This window comes from Jaculus jaculus, chromosome 4 (assembly GCF_020740685.1).
Source record: "Jaculus jaculus isolate mJacJac1 chromosome 4, mJacJac1.mat.Y.cur, whole genome shotgun sequence".
In the NCBI taxonomy this organism is placed as follows: Eukaryota; Metazoa; Chordata; class Mammalia; order Rodentia; family Dipodidae; genus Jaculus; species Jaculus jaculus.
In genome coordinates, this window is record NC_059105.1 from 175,280,292 (window position 1) to 175,295,681 (window position 15,390).

General features: G+C 42.6%; 1 protein-coding gene across 4 annotated transcripts in view; it reads left to right on the plus strand.

Annotated features, from left to right (window-relative positions):
* Positions 1 to 15,390, plus strand: part of Bbx (BBX high mobility group box domain containing) — a 277,763-nt gene that overhangs the window by 219,226 nt on the left and 43,147 nt on the right. For all 4 annotated transcript variants that reach the window (XM_045146693.1, XM_045146691.1, XM_045146690.1 and 1 more), the window contains 2 exons: positions 820 to 894; positions 10,120 to 10,200. In XM_045146693.1, the coding sequence (XP_045002628.1) occupies positions 820 to 894; positions 10,120 to 10,200 (156 nt within the window). The remainder of the gene's footprint in view (positions 1 to 819; positions 895 to 10,119; positions 10,201 to 15,390) is intronic.

The following is a 15,390-nucleotide window of genomic DNA, read 5'->3' on the forward strand; positions in this document are numbered from 1 at the left end:
AGGAGAGGAAACAGCAATGGGTGAACAGTTTACTTAAAAAGACATCAGTGGGACTGAGTTTGGTCTGGAATTATACCACCCAGGGTGTCCGCTCTTGAGACTTAGTTTCACCCTGTTTTGTTACTGGACAGAAGCTTTTTCTACTCTAGAACCAAAATTAATAACTGGCTTTGCTGTCAGAACATCCTTAAAAATGCTTCTATAGACCCTCCAAGCCATTCCATGCTTCTGCGATTCCCCAGTGGCCACTGAATGTCTCGTAGTTGAGTGAGTCTTGGTATTGGAGACTTTTCCGTCCTCGGTCAGACCTAAAGTGTGCGAGTGCTCATGTTGAGGTTGCAGGTTACTGGGCCTGTTCCTGCTCCCCCCGCCCCCCCCCCCCCCCCCACGGTTTCACGGTGCCTTCTTGAGACGGCAGCTGCGGGGAGCTGTGTAGCAGAGCGGCTTTATTTGCTTGCAACCTGCAACTTTCAAGACTGTATTGGTTTTTGTTGGGTTTTTTTGTATTGGTTTTTTAAAAATATAAAATCAAGTCATTAAAACAACTGAATTCATTGTGATTGGTCTCTTTAACTGCTGTTTGATCTGTATCTCGTGTCCTTACAAGGGACACGGCAAATAAGCCAAACTCAGTCATTTTGTTCTTTCAGCCATCTGTTTTTAAAAACATGGCCTTCATCTTCCTTTATCATTTTACACTGATCTAAAAGGGACTAAGGCTGGTAACTCACTTCTGAACCTACTTGGAAAATATGGCCGTCTAACAGTCTGATGTAATAAAGTGTCCTTGAACTTAAAAAATCGCCTGTTTCCTTGCAGATATCTTCAAGCACATCCCGCCCTGATGCTCCTACGAAACAGTGTCAAGCATCGGCCTTGTTTCAGTTTGCAGAGGTATAGATTTCTTCTTCTACTGCCTGTTGGGATCAGAAACCATGCTCATCCTAGGAAATGCTTAAATGCAATTTTTAAAATATTTTATTTTCCTTTATTTATGGGTGGGGAGGGTATGCCAGGCCCTCTAGCCACTGAAGACAAATTCCAGATTCGTCTGGCTTCCTAGGGAATTGAGCCTGGGTCCTTTGGCTTTGCAGGCAAGCACTTTAACCACTAAGCCATCTTTCCAGCCTTTAAATGGAGTTTGAATGATGTACGTGAACTTTAAGCATGTGCTTTGCCATTGTTAGCATAATATATGGAATATGTAAATCCTTTTGTTTCCTTTGGTGTAATCACAGTCAAATTGCTACCAGATTTTGCAACTGTTTTACATATGTTCATTAAAGAGTTCATTCACAGTATTTACTTCTTCTTACCTTTGAAATTTACATTGTTTTAAATAGATTTTAAAGTCTTAAAATCTGCCGTCAGTGGCCAGAACATTGCAACTTATCAAGCATTTTCAATAGAGAAATTAGACTATAATTGATCAATAACATTCCAAAGCAAATGATGTGGTGACGATATCTTGTTAAGTCATCACTCCTTAGCGTTCCTTAGCCAGCATGCAGGCACAGCCAGTGTTTTCACTCGTGCCTAACCACGGGCTCTGATCATGTCAAGTTTTGAAGGGTCTCACATTCCTTTGGTTTGACAGCTAGAGAGCGCACACAGAAGGATGTTCCTGTGCAATGTATGCTGAGGGTTCAAATCTGATATGCTTGATTTTTGCCTCAGAAAATTTTGGCCTCAACCATCTACTCATTCCCAATAAACACTATATGGCATAATAATAACATGTATACAAGTCACAAAAGTAACTCATGCCTGCTCTAGATCCTTGCACTTTGCACATTTTCCTCGTCCTAAGGAAAAAATACATATTAGAAACTAATATTTTAAAGAATTGAGAGAAAATGACCAGCAGGGCTGTTTCATTTAGTATTGATATACTGAATCACTTTGATTCATTGCAGTTAGTAGTACTGCATAAATGAAATGTAAAATGAGATCTTTTGGCAGGAGAAAACCTAGCATTTTCCTTTTTTTGTGGGGGGGGGGTGTTCAAGGTAGGGTTTTGCTCTAGCCCAAGTTGACCTGGAATTTGCTATGTAGTCTCAGGCTGGCCCCAAACTCATGGCGACCCTCCTAGTTCTGCCTCCCAAGTGCTGGGATTAAAGGTGTGCGCCACCCTCTTACTTTTTAAAAAATATTTTATTTTTATTTATTTGAGAGTGACAGACAGAGAGAGAAAGAGGGAGAGGGAGAGAGGGGGAGAGAATGGGCGCACCAGGGCCTCCAGCCACTGCAAACAAACTCCAGACGCGTGTGCCCCCTTGTGCATCTGGCTAACATGGGTCCTGGGGAGCCAAGCCTCGAACTGGGGTCTTCAGGCTTCACAGGCAAGTGCTTAACTGCTAAGCCATCTCTCCAGACCCACCATCTTACTTTTTGACCATCATTTTTATTTCTAATATTTAACAATATGTGAATGATAACTACACAGCTTTCACATTATGGGTGTGTGGGTGATCAGTTCTGCTATTGTTTTCAGTTTCTTCACTGCACAATATTTTACTGAGTAGAACCTTTGTGTAGCTACATCATGTGTTGATACCGTCATTGCCCTCCTCCCTGCCCCCTGCCCACCGAGGCCTCCTCAGCGGGATTGCCGCCCTGCGTGCTGGGGCTGGGGGTCATGAGTTGTGAGAGCAGCAGGCAGTCGTTTTGGGGGGTGGAAAATACCTCTGGTGTTCCCTCCCACCCTGTGGCTGTTGCAGTCGTTCTGCCCCTCTGTCACACACTGCCTGAGCCCTGGTGGTGGCGTTTGCGTCTGCTTCGGTGTAGAGCTCTGAAAAGCTTCTGGGTTTCTGCGCTGGAGCCCTTGGCGTGCCCGGGGCGTCCGCGTCGCCGCGCGTGGTCAGGCTCCGGGAGCAACGCCGCTCGTCTCCGGCTCCTCGGTGCTCCCCGGGCGGCGGCTGCGCTCTGAGGGGAGGCTCCTCTCCTGAAGGGGAGTTGGCCACCTTGTCTTGTCTTGTGGATAAAATTTTTTTTTTTAATTTATTTATTTGAGAGCGACAGACACAGAGAGAAAGACAGATAGAGGGAGAGAGAGAGGATGGGCGTGCCAGGGCTTCCAGCCTCTGCAAACGAACTCCAGACGCGTGCGCCCCCTTGTGCATCTGGCTAACGTGGGACCTGGGGAACCGAGCCTCGAACCAGGGTCCTTAGGCTTCACAGGCAAGCGCTTAACCGCTAAGCCATCTCTCCAGCCCTTTTTTTGGTTTTTTGAGGTAGGGTCTCACTGTGGTCCAGGCTGACCTGGAATAAACTCTGTAGTCTCAGGGTGGCCTCGAACTCACGGCGATCCTCCTACCTCTGCCTCCCGAGTGCTGGGATTAAAGGCGTGCGCCACCACGCCCGGCTTGTTGATAAATTTTGATGACTCTTACTTTTGCAATCAGTCAGAGATGACTTTCGGCTCTTACATTTTTAAAAAAATCTTGTTTGTCATGAGTCACTTCTGTCAATCACTACTATTTTTTGTACCATGATTTGGGCTGCTTAAGTGTTTGTCTTCTTACCATAGTATTTGCTTTAGTTGCTAAGGACCGCTTCATAAAACTAGCAACAAAATACCTAATGTTCTCATCTCATAAGGAACAATTTGCTTGATGGATCTGAATAAATTAATATTTCACTGTAATTTTCCATCCTGATAGACAGACTGTGATTTTCCCTGTCTGGGGAAAATTGTTTTGTTTAATAACATTTCCTTTCTCTTTTCCAGTTGTTGACACCCATTTGTTACTGCTCATGTTTTTTAAGAGTTAAGAAAAGAAAGAATTCTGGCATGTTGACTGAATTTATTTTTCATGTTGAAAGCTAAGCTATTCCCTTCTAGCTTTTCAAAACCAAAAACAGAATTTCTTTGCTGTGGACTGTGCTTGGTTAAATTCTTTACTCTAGCATGAGCACTAGAAAGGGTGAAGTGGTTCATTTTTGATGGACCTGATAGGTGTGTGTGTGTGTGTTAATTTATTAAGAATTTGCAAATTAATATAAAGCGCCATTGTAGAACACCTTGGATGGTGTTAGAGTGCCGAGCAGCATGACTGCCTGTTGTTTATGATGTGCAGGGGCTGGGAAGATGGTTGAGCTTGTTTGTAAGCCCTGCCGCCCATGTAAAAGCCAGCCAAACATTCATTTGAAGCAGCAAGAGACCCCGACATGTCGACACATATACAATCAAATAAATAAAAACATTTATAAAAAGCTAATCCATCATCGATCACATTCATTAGGAGCGCCCCAAACCTTGGGTTAGTGCTGAGAATCTGACTGATTGTGCACCAGCATGCCCGCCTCCTGCAGAACAAGAGCCCACGCATTGCCTAAGCAGAGGTGATCTGTGCTTGACGTACTTACCCTTCAAATGAACCTGGCCCTTGTCTTTCAGTGGAGAAAACTACTTACTAGGGGTTCATGCAGTGAGGCATCTCCGGATGTCGCATCAATACTCAATACCATTTGTGCCCAGAGCTTTTTGTTTTTGACAGAGGCATGTCTAGGATTTGAGGAACCTTAACATTGTTAGGTTGTTAAGTTGAATATGTATTAGGAGTTGTTTCAGGAGATTATAACATAGGAAAGCATACATGCTAGAAAACCCAAAGAGAGTAATGTGAAGAAACACAGTTTCTCTTCTGCATGAGAATCTGAAGTAACGAATCCCTTTCCCTCCCAGCTGTCAGGGTTTTACTTTTCTTAGTGATATTTTGCATAGGATGATAATATACATCTTCCTAAATTTCTGAGAAATTAAACAAATTATGGTGTTCGGGTTTATTTAATTATAAATGTTACATGTGTTTTACATAAGAGAAGTCTGGTTCTCCAACTTGCCTAGTCACTTTCCTCATGATGGATGAGTGAGACACCTGTTGCAAGCTCACATTTTAGTCATCAGACCACACTGCCAGCCATTGTTGGGCTAGTTTATTTAAGGCTAAATAAGAGATAACTAGATGAACTAATAAAAATTATCTTCTAAAAATCTGTTACGAGTTCACATATATATATATATATATGTGTGTGTGTGTGTATATATATATATATATATATATATATATACATACATACATACATGTACATATATACACACACACACACATATATGGAAATGGAATAGACTATAATTACTGTGATGATATCCTTGTCACTTTTATAATTACTTCACAAAATACCATCACCTTTGAGAAAACACAAAGACTCATGAAATTCTTGTTCTAATTAGTTCATAGCAAATATTCTCAAACTTTAAAATCTATCAGAGTCATCTGTAATACTTATTCACACACAAGGTTGCTGGGCTCTGCTCTTAGGACTTCTGATTCATTAAGTTTAAGGTTGAGCCTGAGAGTTTGCATTTTCAGAAAGATTCCTTTTGGGAAACCACAGTTTAAGACCTATGCTCTGCAGGTGTGGTTAACCCACAGAATATTAGATTGGTATTAAGACACTGTCCATGTTTCTGTGTCCTTATGGAAAAACAGTGGAACAGGAAAGCCAGATGATGATAACGGAAAATTACCCTGTTATTTTTAAGATCAGGCATGCAGTATTCTTAGAATAAATTTCTTGCTAATGTCGTGGTAAACTTTGATGACATTTAGTGATTTTTCTTAGAAATGGGTCTTTTATTGTGTAATATAGCTATCTAAGAAACACTTTAAGATACACTGGTAATGCTTGATTGTTTCTGGCAGGGTCTCGCTTTAGGCCATGCTGACCTGGAACTTATGCTGTTACCCAGGCTGGCTTTGAACTCAGTGAGATTTTCTTACCTTTGCTTCCTACAAAGGGAGATTTCTTTCAGTTACCAATGGTTTGTGTGTCCTGGTTTTCTGCCTTGAAATCTGATGATGTTTTCTTCCTAAGTCTGATTATTTTAAAAGTCTACTGATGTTAACCTATGTGGAAACATGACTCAGTAAAGCTCATTTTGTTGATAGGTTTCCTATGACTGTTTACATTAAAGGAAATAAAATGTTTCTGCTTTATAAGCTCTAGAAAGAAACACAGATTGCCGAGACTGCCCCATCCCCATTTCAGCCTTTCTCCCCTTCCGTTTTGACACTCAGACTTCGTCCAGGTGTGGCTTAGCGCACACAATGGGCTGTCACGGTGCCTCCAGCCCGCACTCATGAAGTTGGGTGGATGAGTTTCCTAGCAGCATCGTAGTCCACAGGTAGAGCCTCACATCACTTACTTTTTAGCTCTCATATCCAAATACAATGCCAGGCAGGAGTTACTGTCTTCCATTATTTAACAGTTCTAAAAGCCATGGCCAATGCACATACTCTCATTTCTTATCTGTAGCTGTCTAAAGCCTAGAATGTATCTTTGCATTGGAAAATATATTTACTTTTGAGACACAGCAAATCCATATGATTTAGACAAATAGACTCTGACATTAAATCTTTATTAGGGGGAAATTTTTTCCTTACATGATACCTCACCAATACAAGTACAGCCATAATTTTATCAAATTCAAAGTTTTGTCACAACTGGATATTAGCAGTTAGTTTAAATTTAAAACAATCGTTTTCCTGATGGAATACTCAAAATGTTACAGATTATGACATTCAAAAAAACCACTTTACACTCACAACAACTCATCACTTATTATATGGGTTTTTTTTTGTTCTTTTTTTTTTATTTTTATTTATTTGAGAGAGAGAGAGAAAGAAAGAGACAGAATGGGCGCGCCAGGGCTTCCAGCCACTGCAAACGAACTCCAGACGCGTGTGCTCCCTTGTGCATCTGGCTAACGTGGGTCCTGGGGAATCGAGCCTCGAACCGGGGTCCTTAGGCTTCGCAGGCAAGCACTTAACCGCTAAGCCATCTCTCCAGCCCACTTATTATATGTTTTATTAGAAACATGGGCATTGCTTTTTTAAATGCTTATTTATGTATTTCAGAGAGAGAGAATGAGCATGCCAGGGCCTCTAGCCACTACAAACAAATTCCAGACACATGCACATGCACCACTTGTATATCTGGCTTATGTGGGTATTTGGGAATCAAACTGGTTCCTTAAGCTTCGCAGGCAAGTACCTTAACCATTTAGCCCACTAGCATTTCTTTTCAAGTAAAAAGTTCTAGTCATCCTCATATTGTGTGTATGTTCTTTCTTTGATTAATTCATTCAACAGTTATCAGTCATTTCCTTCCAGGCTACAGTGCTAATAATACCCTCATAATTGCAAAAGATTCTCACCATTACCCAATTTGATTCTGATTCTTACCACTGCCTTCCTTGGTACACCTCAGGCAGCCATAAAAGGAGCAACTTAATATCCATGGTGATAGTTTTTCTTAGTATTCTGCTATATTTCATATGTTGCTTAATACACCCTTCTGCTACCTCTACGAAGGAATACTATTCATCTGAGCATAATGTAACGGTCACGTAGTAAAATTAACACGTGTAATCAACAGTGAAATCAACAGCACCATCCAGGTTGGATAGACGGCGCTCTCCCCAGTGCTCGACAGCCATGCACTGGTCAGGAAGCGCCGCCCGGGGGAGCTCACGCTAACAGCATTGTCCGTATTGAAAGAAAACATGTCTCCTGTCTAGTAGACTACAAGCAGGAGCGAACACTGAGAATATCATGAAGATATACTTGAAATGGAAGGCGCCATTATTGATGAGGTTACTAAAAGAAAGTGAGTGACACTGGAAATGAGTGAGCCTTAAGAGAAACTTCTGAGGCAAGCCAACAATTTAATGGATCAATCTAGAAAGAAGAGCAAACAGGAAGACCAACAGGGAATAGCCTAGGTGGTCAGACCCCACAGTGATAGAAGCTCGGGGAGATTCGTAATGCTACAAAGAAACTCAGGCAGAATTGAGCTACAGCATTCAACCTATGTCTCGTTTTCTTCCAATCCACCCCACACCCAAAACAACAACGAAAAAAAAAAAAAACAGAATGTTTAGGAAACACCCTCCACTAAGCCACTCCATGAAAGTAATGTTCAGAAGCCTCTGGGAGTGTTAGACTTCGAAAATATGCTCAACCGTCCGTACACATACACTTTTGGAAACCAGGCTTCAGGCAACCTTTGCGTATTTGAAACACTGCCCCTGTACCTATAAATAGGTAACAGGCCTCCCAGATACAGTGAGAGAAACGGTTTCTGCTGTACGTGAAGGCTTTCTTCTGCAAAGCAGTAACAGGCCTGCAGTTTCCCTCACACGTCAGACAGCCCTCCTCTGTGGCCAGGAGCTGTCATGGCTTGGCAGGACATGCACCAGCTGCAGGAGAGGGTAGTGACGCTTAGTGACAAGCAGACACCTGTGCCCCAGAAGCAACAGCAGAGGGAGCTCGTGCGAGGTCTACAAAGAGCAAGTGCCTGATAATGCCTTGTCACCCAGCTTGTGATCCTTCAGTAACTCTTGATTAAACAACAGATTTAATATTCTACAAATTACTGAATTTAATCAGTAATATCCCCCAGACATTGCAGTTTTTAATTCTGCTTAATTTCAGTGTGTAGCTGATTTGATAATCGTTCTGTAAGAGTTTATTAGTGGTGATCATAACTCTTTAATACTGGTAGTTGTGCCATGTATTGAGAGCATCTTGTGGCCTCAGCAGTCTGCTGCTAGCAGCCAACGTGAAATCTCCCCTCCGCTGTGAAGGCATCGTCTATGTCTTAAAGGCCTAGAGCACGAGACCCAGAGGTGTATCTGCTTCGGTCCGCACAGCAGTGCTCAGGGAAGAGGGTCTCTCTGGCAGAGGCCACGCTGGTGTTGGCTTTTGTTGGTAACATATAGTGAGAGGAAAATATTCTAAACATGAGAAAGGTTGAGATCCCCAAGTTATATTCTAAAGAAAAATAGATGGCAAATGAATGTAAAAGAAGTCTGTTAAAACTGATAGCACCTAGGAGAAAAAGTGCTTCCTTAAACCAGACCTTTTCTTTTTTTTTTTTTTTTTAATTTTTTATTTATTTATTTGAGAGCGACAGACATAGAGAGAAAGACAGATAGAGAGGGAGAGAGAGAATGGGTGCGCCAGGGCTTCCAGCCTCTGCAAATGAACTCCAGACGCGTGCGCCCCCTTGTGCATCTGGCTAACGTGGGACCTGGAGAACCGAGCCTCGAACCGGGGTCCTTAGGCTTCACAGGCAAGCGCTTAACCGCTAAGCCATCTCTCCAGCCCATCCAGACCTTTTCTTAAGTGGCCTATGTAACCTATCTAACATATACATCTATCAAAGGCTTTCATTCAGCAGTTTCCTGGGGAGAATTCCTCTAGTAGTGGGAACCCATGCACATGCAGTGTGGTCCTCTTGGGACCGGGCCCCCACACCTGTAAGGGTGTGGTTATTGCCCCTAAATGGAATTGAAAAATAGCTCTGTTCAAACTGAGAAAACAGATTCACAAGGAACATAACCTACTTAGATCATAGCTAATTACGCTCATGATGACCTGCCTTCTCCAGGGGAAGGTGTGTGAGCATCTCTCTGAGTGTATTGTCTTTTCAACACTTACTGAGGCTAGAAATTAAAAACGAAGTATTCTTATAAAAATGAGAAGTTGGAGTGCTATTCATGTTACAGTTCCTGACACTTAGCCAAACTCTGAGAAAACCATGCAGTCAGCATAATTCTTGTGTATGCCTGAGTAAAGAGTGTTTTCTTAGAGTTGGTATTTATATAAACCTCCTTATCTTTACTAAGATCCTTTCATAGTGCCTACCATATGAATATTGTATTCTTTCTAAAATGACCCCAACATTTCCTTCCAAAAATAATTAAGTGGCAAATGCAAGATAAATCAGAATTTCTTCATATTAATCCAGCTGATGAATTAGTACTTAACTAGAAATGAACATTCATGCTGTGTTAAACGTAAAGCCTAGAGTGTGAAAGATGGTATTTTGGTCGCTAGTCATGAAAGTCACACCTATGCTTGTTAATATTTTTGAGCTATTAGGAATAATTCTCAAAATGATCATTCTAAGCTTGATATAGTTAAAGTTATTTGGTAGCAAGCCATTTTGTTCCCATAAACTAAGGGGAATTCCTAAATACGTTTGAATTGGAAGCAAAGATGCTGGCATCAAAATTAATGCTATTTATGTGAATTGTTTTTGATATAGATCTCTTCAAATACTTCGCAGCTGGTTGGTGCTGAGCCTGTAAAACGCTGTGGGAAGTCTGCGCTCTTTCAACTGGCAGAGGCAAGTTTCTAAGAATCTATTGAGATAAGATCTGCAGAGGTGGAAATCACAAAAAGAAAAACACCTGATAGAGTCTTCTTTAAACTGTACTATCTCACCTGTGACCCTAAAATGTGTTATACCTAGCTTTCAACAATTGAAGTTAACCTTTCATTTGAGAAAAAGAAGTTTTTGTCATTAGCATTAAAAAAGGTTACCTGTGAAAGCTGCAAAATCTTTTTTTTTTTACAGATAATATTTTAAATCAAGTCAATCTTTATCTCAGATTGGCCAAGTAAGTCCATCCTGAGCACACCAAAAAAAAAAAAAAAAATCTTTAGGTTATTTATTTTATTATTCGTGGATTTTCTTAATCATCTATATGTCTCTGAAAGGCACCACTTTTAATGCAAGGTGGTGATGATTATTTGGGTGTTTGAAGAGTTCAGATATGTACTGAGATACCTGGTTTTGTGATATCTCTCACTTGTACATCTAATGTGATATGAGTATAAAATGCTGCTGTTCTGTTGGCACAATATAAAATGCATTTCCAAAGGCCTGTGCAGGATAAAGCCCTCACTGAGGGCGGGATGTGCCAGAAGCATTGTTGCTAAGGTAGGTCTGAATAGTAGCTTTCTCCGCCCAGGCTACAGCCACTCTGCCTGAAGGACATCTGTGGAGCAAGTTTTGTCATCAACAGGACCCTATAGAAGATGTTTCTTCTATTGGTGTAAACAGTGAATGATAAAACTCGAATACTCAACATTTTCTTCTCTCATCTTTTTGTTTCCTACCAGCATGTTCCCTCTGAGTTCTTTTGTGAGTGGTGTGGTTCCTGTATAGAGTCTTACAACTTACTCACTCTAATGAGATGACTATTTTGCAAAATTTCTGTTTTTGTTTTTTTAATTTTTTGGGGGGGGTTGATGTAGGGTCTTGCTCTAGCCCATGCTGACCTGGAATTTACTATATAGTCTCAGGCTGGCCTTGAACTCACAGCTATCCTCCTACCTCTGCCTCCCAAGTGCTGGGATTAAAGGCGTGAGCACACACCTGGCTGTAAATGTTATAGTAGTTTTTATCATAGAAATGTTTGATGTATCTCATGTTTTTGAATTGGGCTTTTAAAGCTAAACCAGGTCCAGTGACGATTTTCTTGAACAATATGGATGTATGGACCATCTGCTGTAGTTACACAATTTATATGTGGGAAGACACAGATATAAAAACATAAAATATTAAACAACATTGAATTATAAAACAAACTGGCTTTTCATATAAGATTTATCTTTATTAAACCTTTTTCTAGAAATATGTGATCTTTTGGGATACTTTGTAGAGAGTTGTTAAAGTGATGAATCTATCTTTACCATTTTTTTTTCATTTTTAAAAAGGATTCAGTATTAAATCAGAGTTCATTATAAAAAGCATTCTTCTACTTTGTGGGGTTGTATCCCAAATATAAAACAGATGTTATGGCTTAACAGATGTTTCAATGCTGATACCTTAATTTAGAGGTATAAAGTGAGTGAAATAACCCTATTTCAGTTAAAGCAAATCAGCTTAGCTTCTTATAACATTTGAGTGAAAATGCATGCTTTTGATGAAACTGAGGAGCTAAAAATTTATTTGCCACAAGAATCTTTATTATTATTATTTGTACCACATGAGGAATAGCATCTCAAAGCCTTCCCAGTTTCTAATTAAACATGAAATACATACAGTAAATTAGCCAGCAAGACCAAATACTCACCGTAGATCAGTGTTTCCTTTAAGGATTTTTTCTTTTGCTTGTGGGTGGGTGGTATACGCATATACACATAACCTCGTGCTGCCCCATGCTCTCGCCTGTTGTGGGGTGTTCCCCATCCCCCTACCACCCATTCTTGCTTGAGCTGGAGTCTCCTACTGATCCTGGAGCCAGCTGACCCCCATCCCTTGCAAGCTCCAGAGATTCCCTGTCTCTGCTCCCCTACTGAGCTGTGAACACAGGTAAGCATGGCCACACCCAGCTTCTTTTTTAAAAAATATTTTAGAGAGAAAGAGGCAGAGAGAAAGAGAGAGAATGGCATGCCAGGGCATCTAGCCACTGCAAATGAACTGCATGCACCACTTTGTATGTCTGGCTTACGTGGGTCCAGGGGAATTGAACTGAGGTCGTTTGGCTTTGTAGGCAAGCGTCTTACCCGCTAAGCCATCTCTCCAGCCCCACACCCACCTTTCTGATGTGGGTTGTGGAGATTTGTACTTGGGAAATCTTCAGACCCCCTCAGGCCCTCATGCTTGTGTAGGAAGATTTTCCCTATGACTGGTGGCAGAGTTTGCCATCTGGAGACAGAAAGAAGTAGAAAAAAAGAGAGAATGGTTGCACCCTTAGCCACTGAAAATAAATAGACACATGTGCCACCTTATGCATCTGGCTTACATGGGCATGGGGAATTGAGCCTGGGTCCTTTGGCTTTGCAGGCAAGCACCTTGCCTGGCAAGCCATTGAGGAGACAGACTTAAATTAACATATGCTGAAGGGAAAGTCACCAAGAAATTACTTCCAAATTAGACTGGCCCCTTCTCTTGGGATTATTTTCTCTAAGTGAGAGGACTCTGTGGGCTAAAGTCATCCTAGAGGGGCCACACCTTCCTCAGCGCCCTCCCCTTGCTTCAGCCCTGGGGATGAAAGGATAGAAGCCCCTTCTGCTCTTTGCCCTGTCAAGGAAAGTGAAGTCAGCTCCACTGAAGATGCATTGAGGAGCAGGAGGTACCATCTTGTGACTTGGCAAGAAGCAAGGAATATTTTAGACATAAATTTATTACGGCATCCTTCACTTATGTGACCAAGCAAGAAGAGAACTGAACGAGGTTGGCCGCAGGGAGAGACTTGGAACAGCCTTGCTCTGCTCTTAGCTTTGGCATCGAAATGATACGTATTTCCCAGGGTCAAGTAAATAAATGGAAAGCAGATTAGTTTACTCAGGCAAGAGGCCACTGGACATGAATGTGGAGAGATTGGCAGAGGGCAGACTTGGGACAGTCCCATCAGAAAACTATAGCGGACATGCTCAAGACCCTAGGAAGGGTTCCCACTGGCAGGAGTGGCATCAGCTGGTTAGCACTGGTATCGATACGTGCTTCTTCCTGTGCATAAAAAGCTTGTAATGCCACCGGAGTACTCTGCAGCAGGGCTGTCAGCAGCCCTAAGCTCCCTAATCCTAGAGCGCCCGGTCCCAACCCGGAGCAGTTGGCACCCTGATCTGTTAAATACTTTGAATATTCCCCTGCCTGTGGCATCCCCTGGGAAAGGCGCTGAGTCTTTCGTAGAGAGTTTGCGGGAACCAGTGAAAAATCAGAGAAGCCCATGGTTGGTAGTGCTTGAAGGACTTGGCTTAATGCTTTCACAAAGTACCTGACAGAAGTAGCTCAGGTAGGCGAGATGTAGTTCAGCTCTTGCTCTAAGGGGTACACTCCGTGGTAGCAGAGAAGGCAAGGCAGCTGAGAGTCCACCCTCGATATTCACGCTCACAGCCCACTCGTTACCTCTTAGAGCAGCTCAGAAGCTGAGTTGGGCTAAAACCCTCAAGTTTTGCCCCTGTCCCCACCCACCAGCGATCCACTTCCTCCAGCCAGGCCCACCTCCTAAGTATTCCACAACCTTCTAAAACAGTGTCCTAGTCAGACTGTAACAGGCATTTTGTATTACCTTACCATATGTCTTCTGTCTAAACTGAAGGCTTTAGGCCTATCAAGCAGGAACCAGCTTAAAAAACTATGCACTCATCCTTCCCTAACACCATCCCATGGGTGAAGTGGAAAGAAGACTGGATGAGCAGGTCTGCCAACGCTGGGCTGTTGCTTATGAGAAATACCTCCTTGGCAAGAAGCAGGAAATACTTTAAGCCTGTATTTGCTACTGGGCACTGTACCCTTCTCATCAGCCAGAATGAGAATTTGGGCAGTTAGCGACAGGCACAGACTTAGATTGGTCTACTCTCTCCATGCTTGTATTTGTGGCAATCAAGTTCGCATTGTACCAGAAATGACCTAACCAAGAGCAGCTTTTGGGAAAAAGGTTTATTTTGGCTTACAAACTCGAGGGGAAGCTCCATGTTGGCAGGGAAAGTGATGGCATAAGCAGAAGGTGGACATCATCCCCTGGCCCACGTAAGGTGGACAATAGCAACAGGAGTGTGTGCCAAACACTGGCAAGGGGACACTGGCTATAACACCCATAAGCCCGCCTCCAGCAATACACTGCCTCCAGGAGGCGCTAATTCCCAAATCGCCATCAGCTGGGAACCTAGTCTTCAGAACACCTGAGTTTACGGGGGACACCCGAATCAAACTCCCACCATATTGTAATGTGTTCTTCCTTTTTCCAAAGATTGTGGAGCCAGGAGAAGACCCTCCCTGGGGCATACGGTACAAACTGTTCAGTTAATTTGTTACTCAAGCTGTGTGTGTGTGAGAGAGAGAGACCTATGCATTGTCTCCACTCATTTGGGATTGGTTAGGGAAATCCCCTAAGAAGCAAAAGAGCAGCCAGCTCCCTGGGATGGGTGACCCGGTGGTGTTGGGGGCGCTGCGGTTGCAGGACACCATGCAGAGCCTGAGATCACATTTCTGGGTATGTCCACATAGCACATCAGCACGGAAGTCTGCAGACCAACTTTGTGAAGCTGGCCAGCGGAGCAGCTTTCTGCACTTACCCACATAGGCTTCCTTGTGCTAATGAGAGTGAGGCTGCTAAGGTTACCAATGAACAACAAGTTTGCCCATGTTCTTAGGAATTGAAAACCGTGGTCCATGCTCTTGAACAACGGCTATTCTGTCTTCTCACTTAAGGTGACTAGAAAACACTGTAGAATTCGTTTGTCAGAGGCATGTGCATAGCACAGAAGTTATACGGAGGGCATCTTACTCCTCCACACATACACATATGGCTGAATAAGAGGGCAGGTATCCAGCGACTGCCGTCAAAGAAGTGGAGCTTATATTTCTTTTTTAGAAAATGCTTATACTTCTGAAGCTGCCAAGCTATGTCTTACACCCTTAAATAAAGGGCTGTCTGTGAATATACCTTGGAAGCTATTGTAAGGATCATTAGAAATTGCTGTATACATCTCCCATCCTCAAGGTGATTGCTCTCTAGTTGCAAAAGGACGGGGGACTTCCGGTTAAGATGGCGGCGTAGGTACCACGCCAAAACAGCCTGGG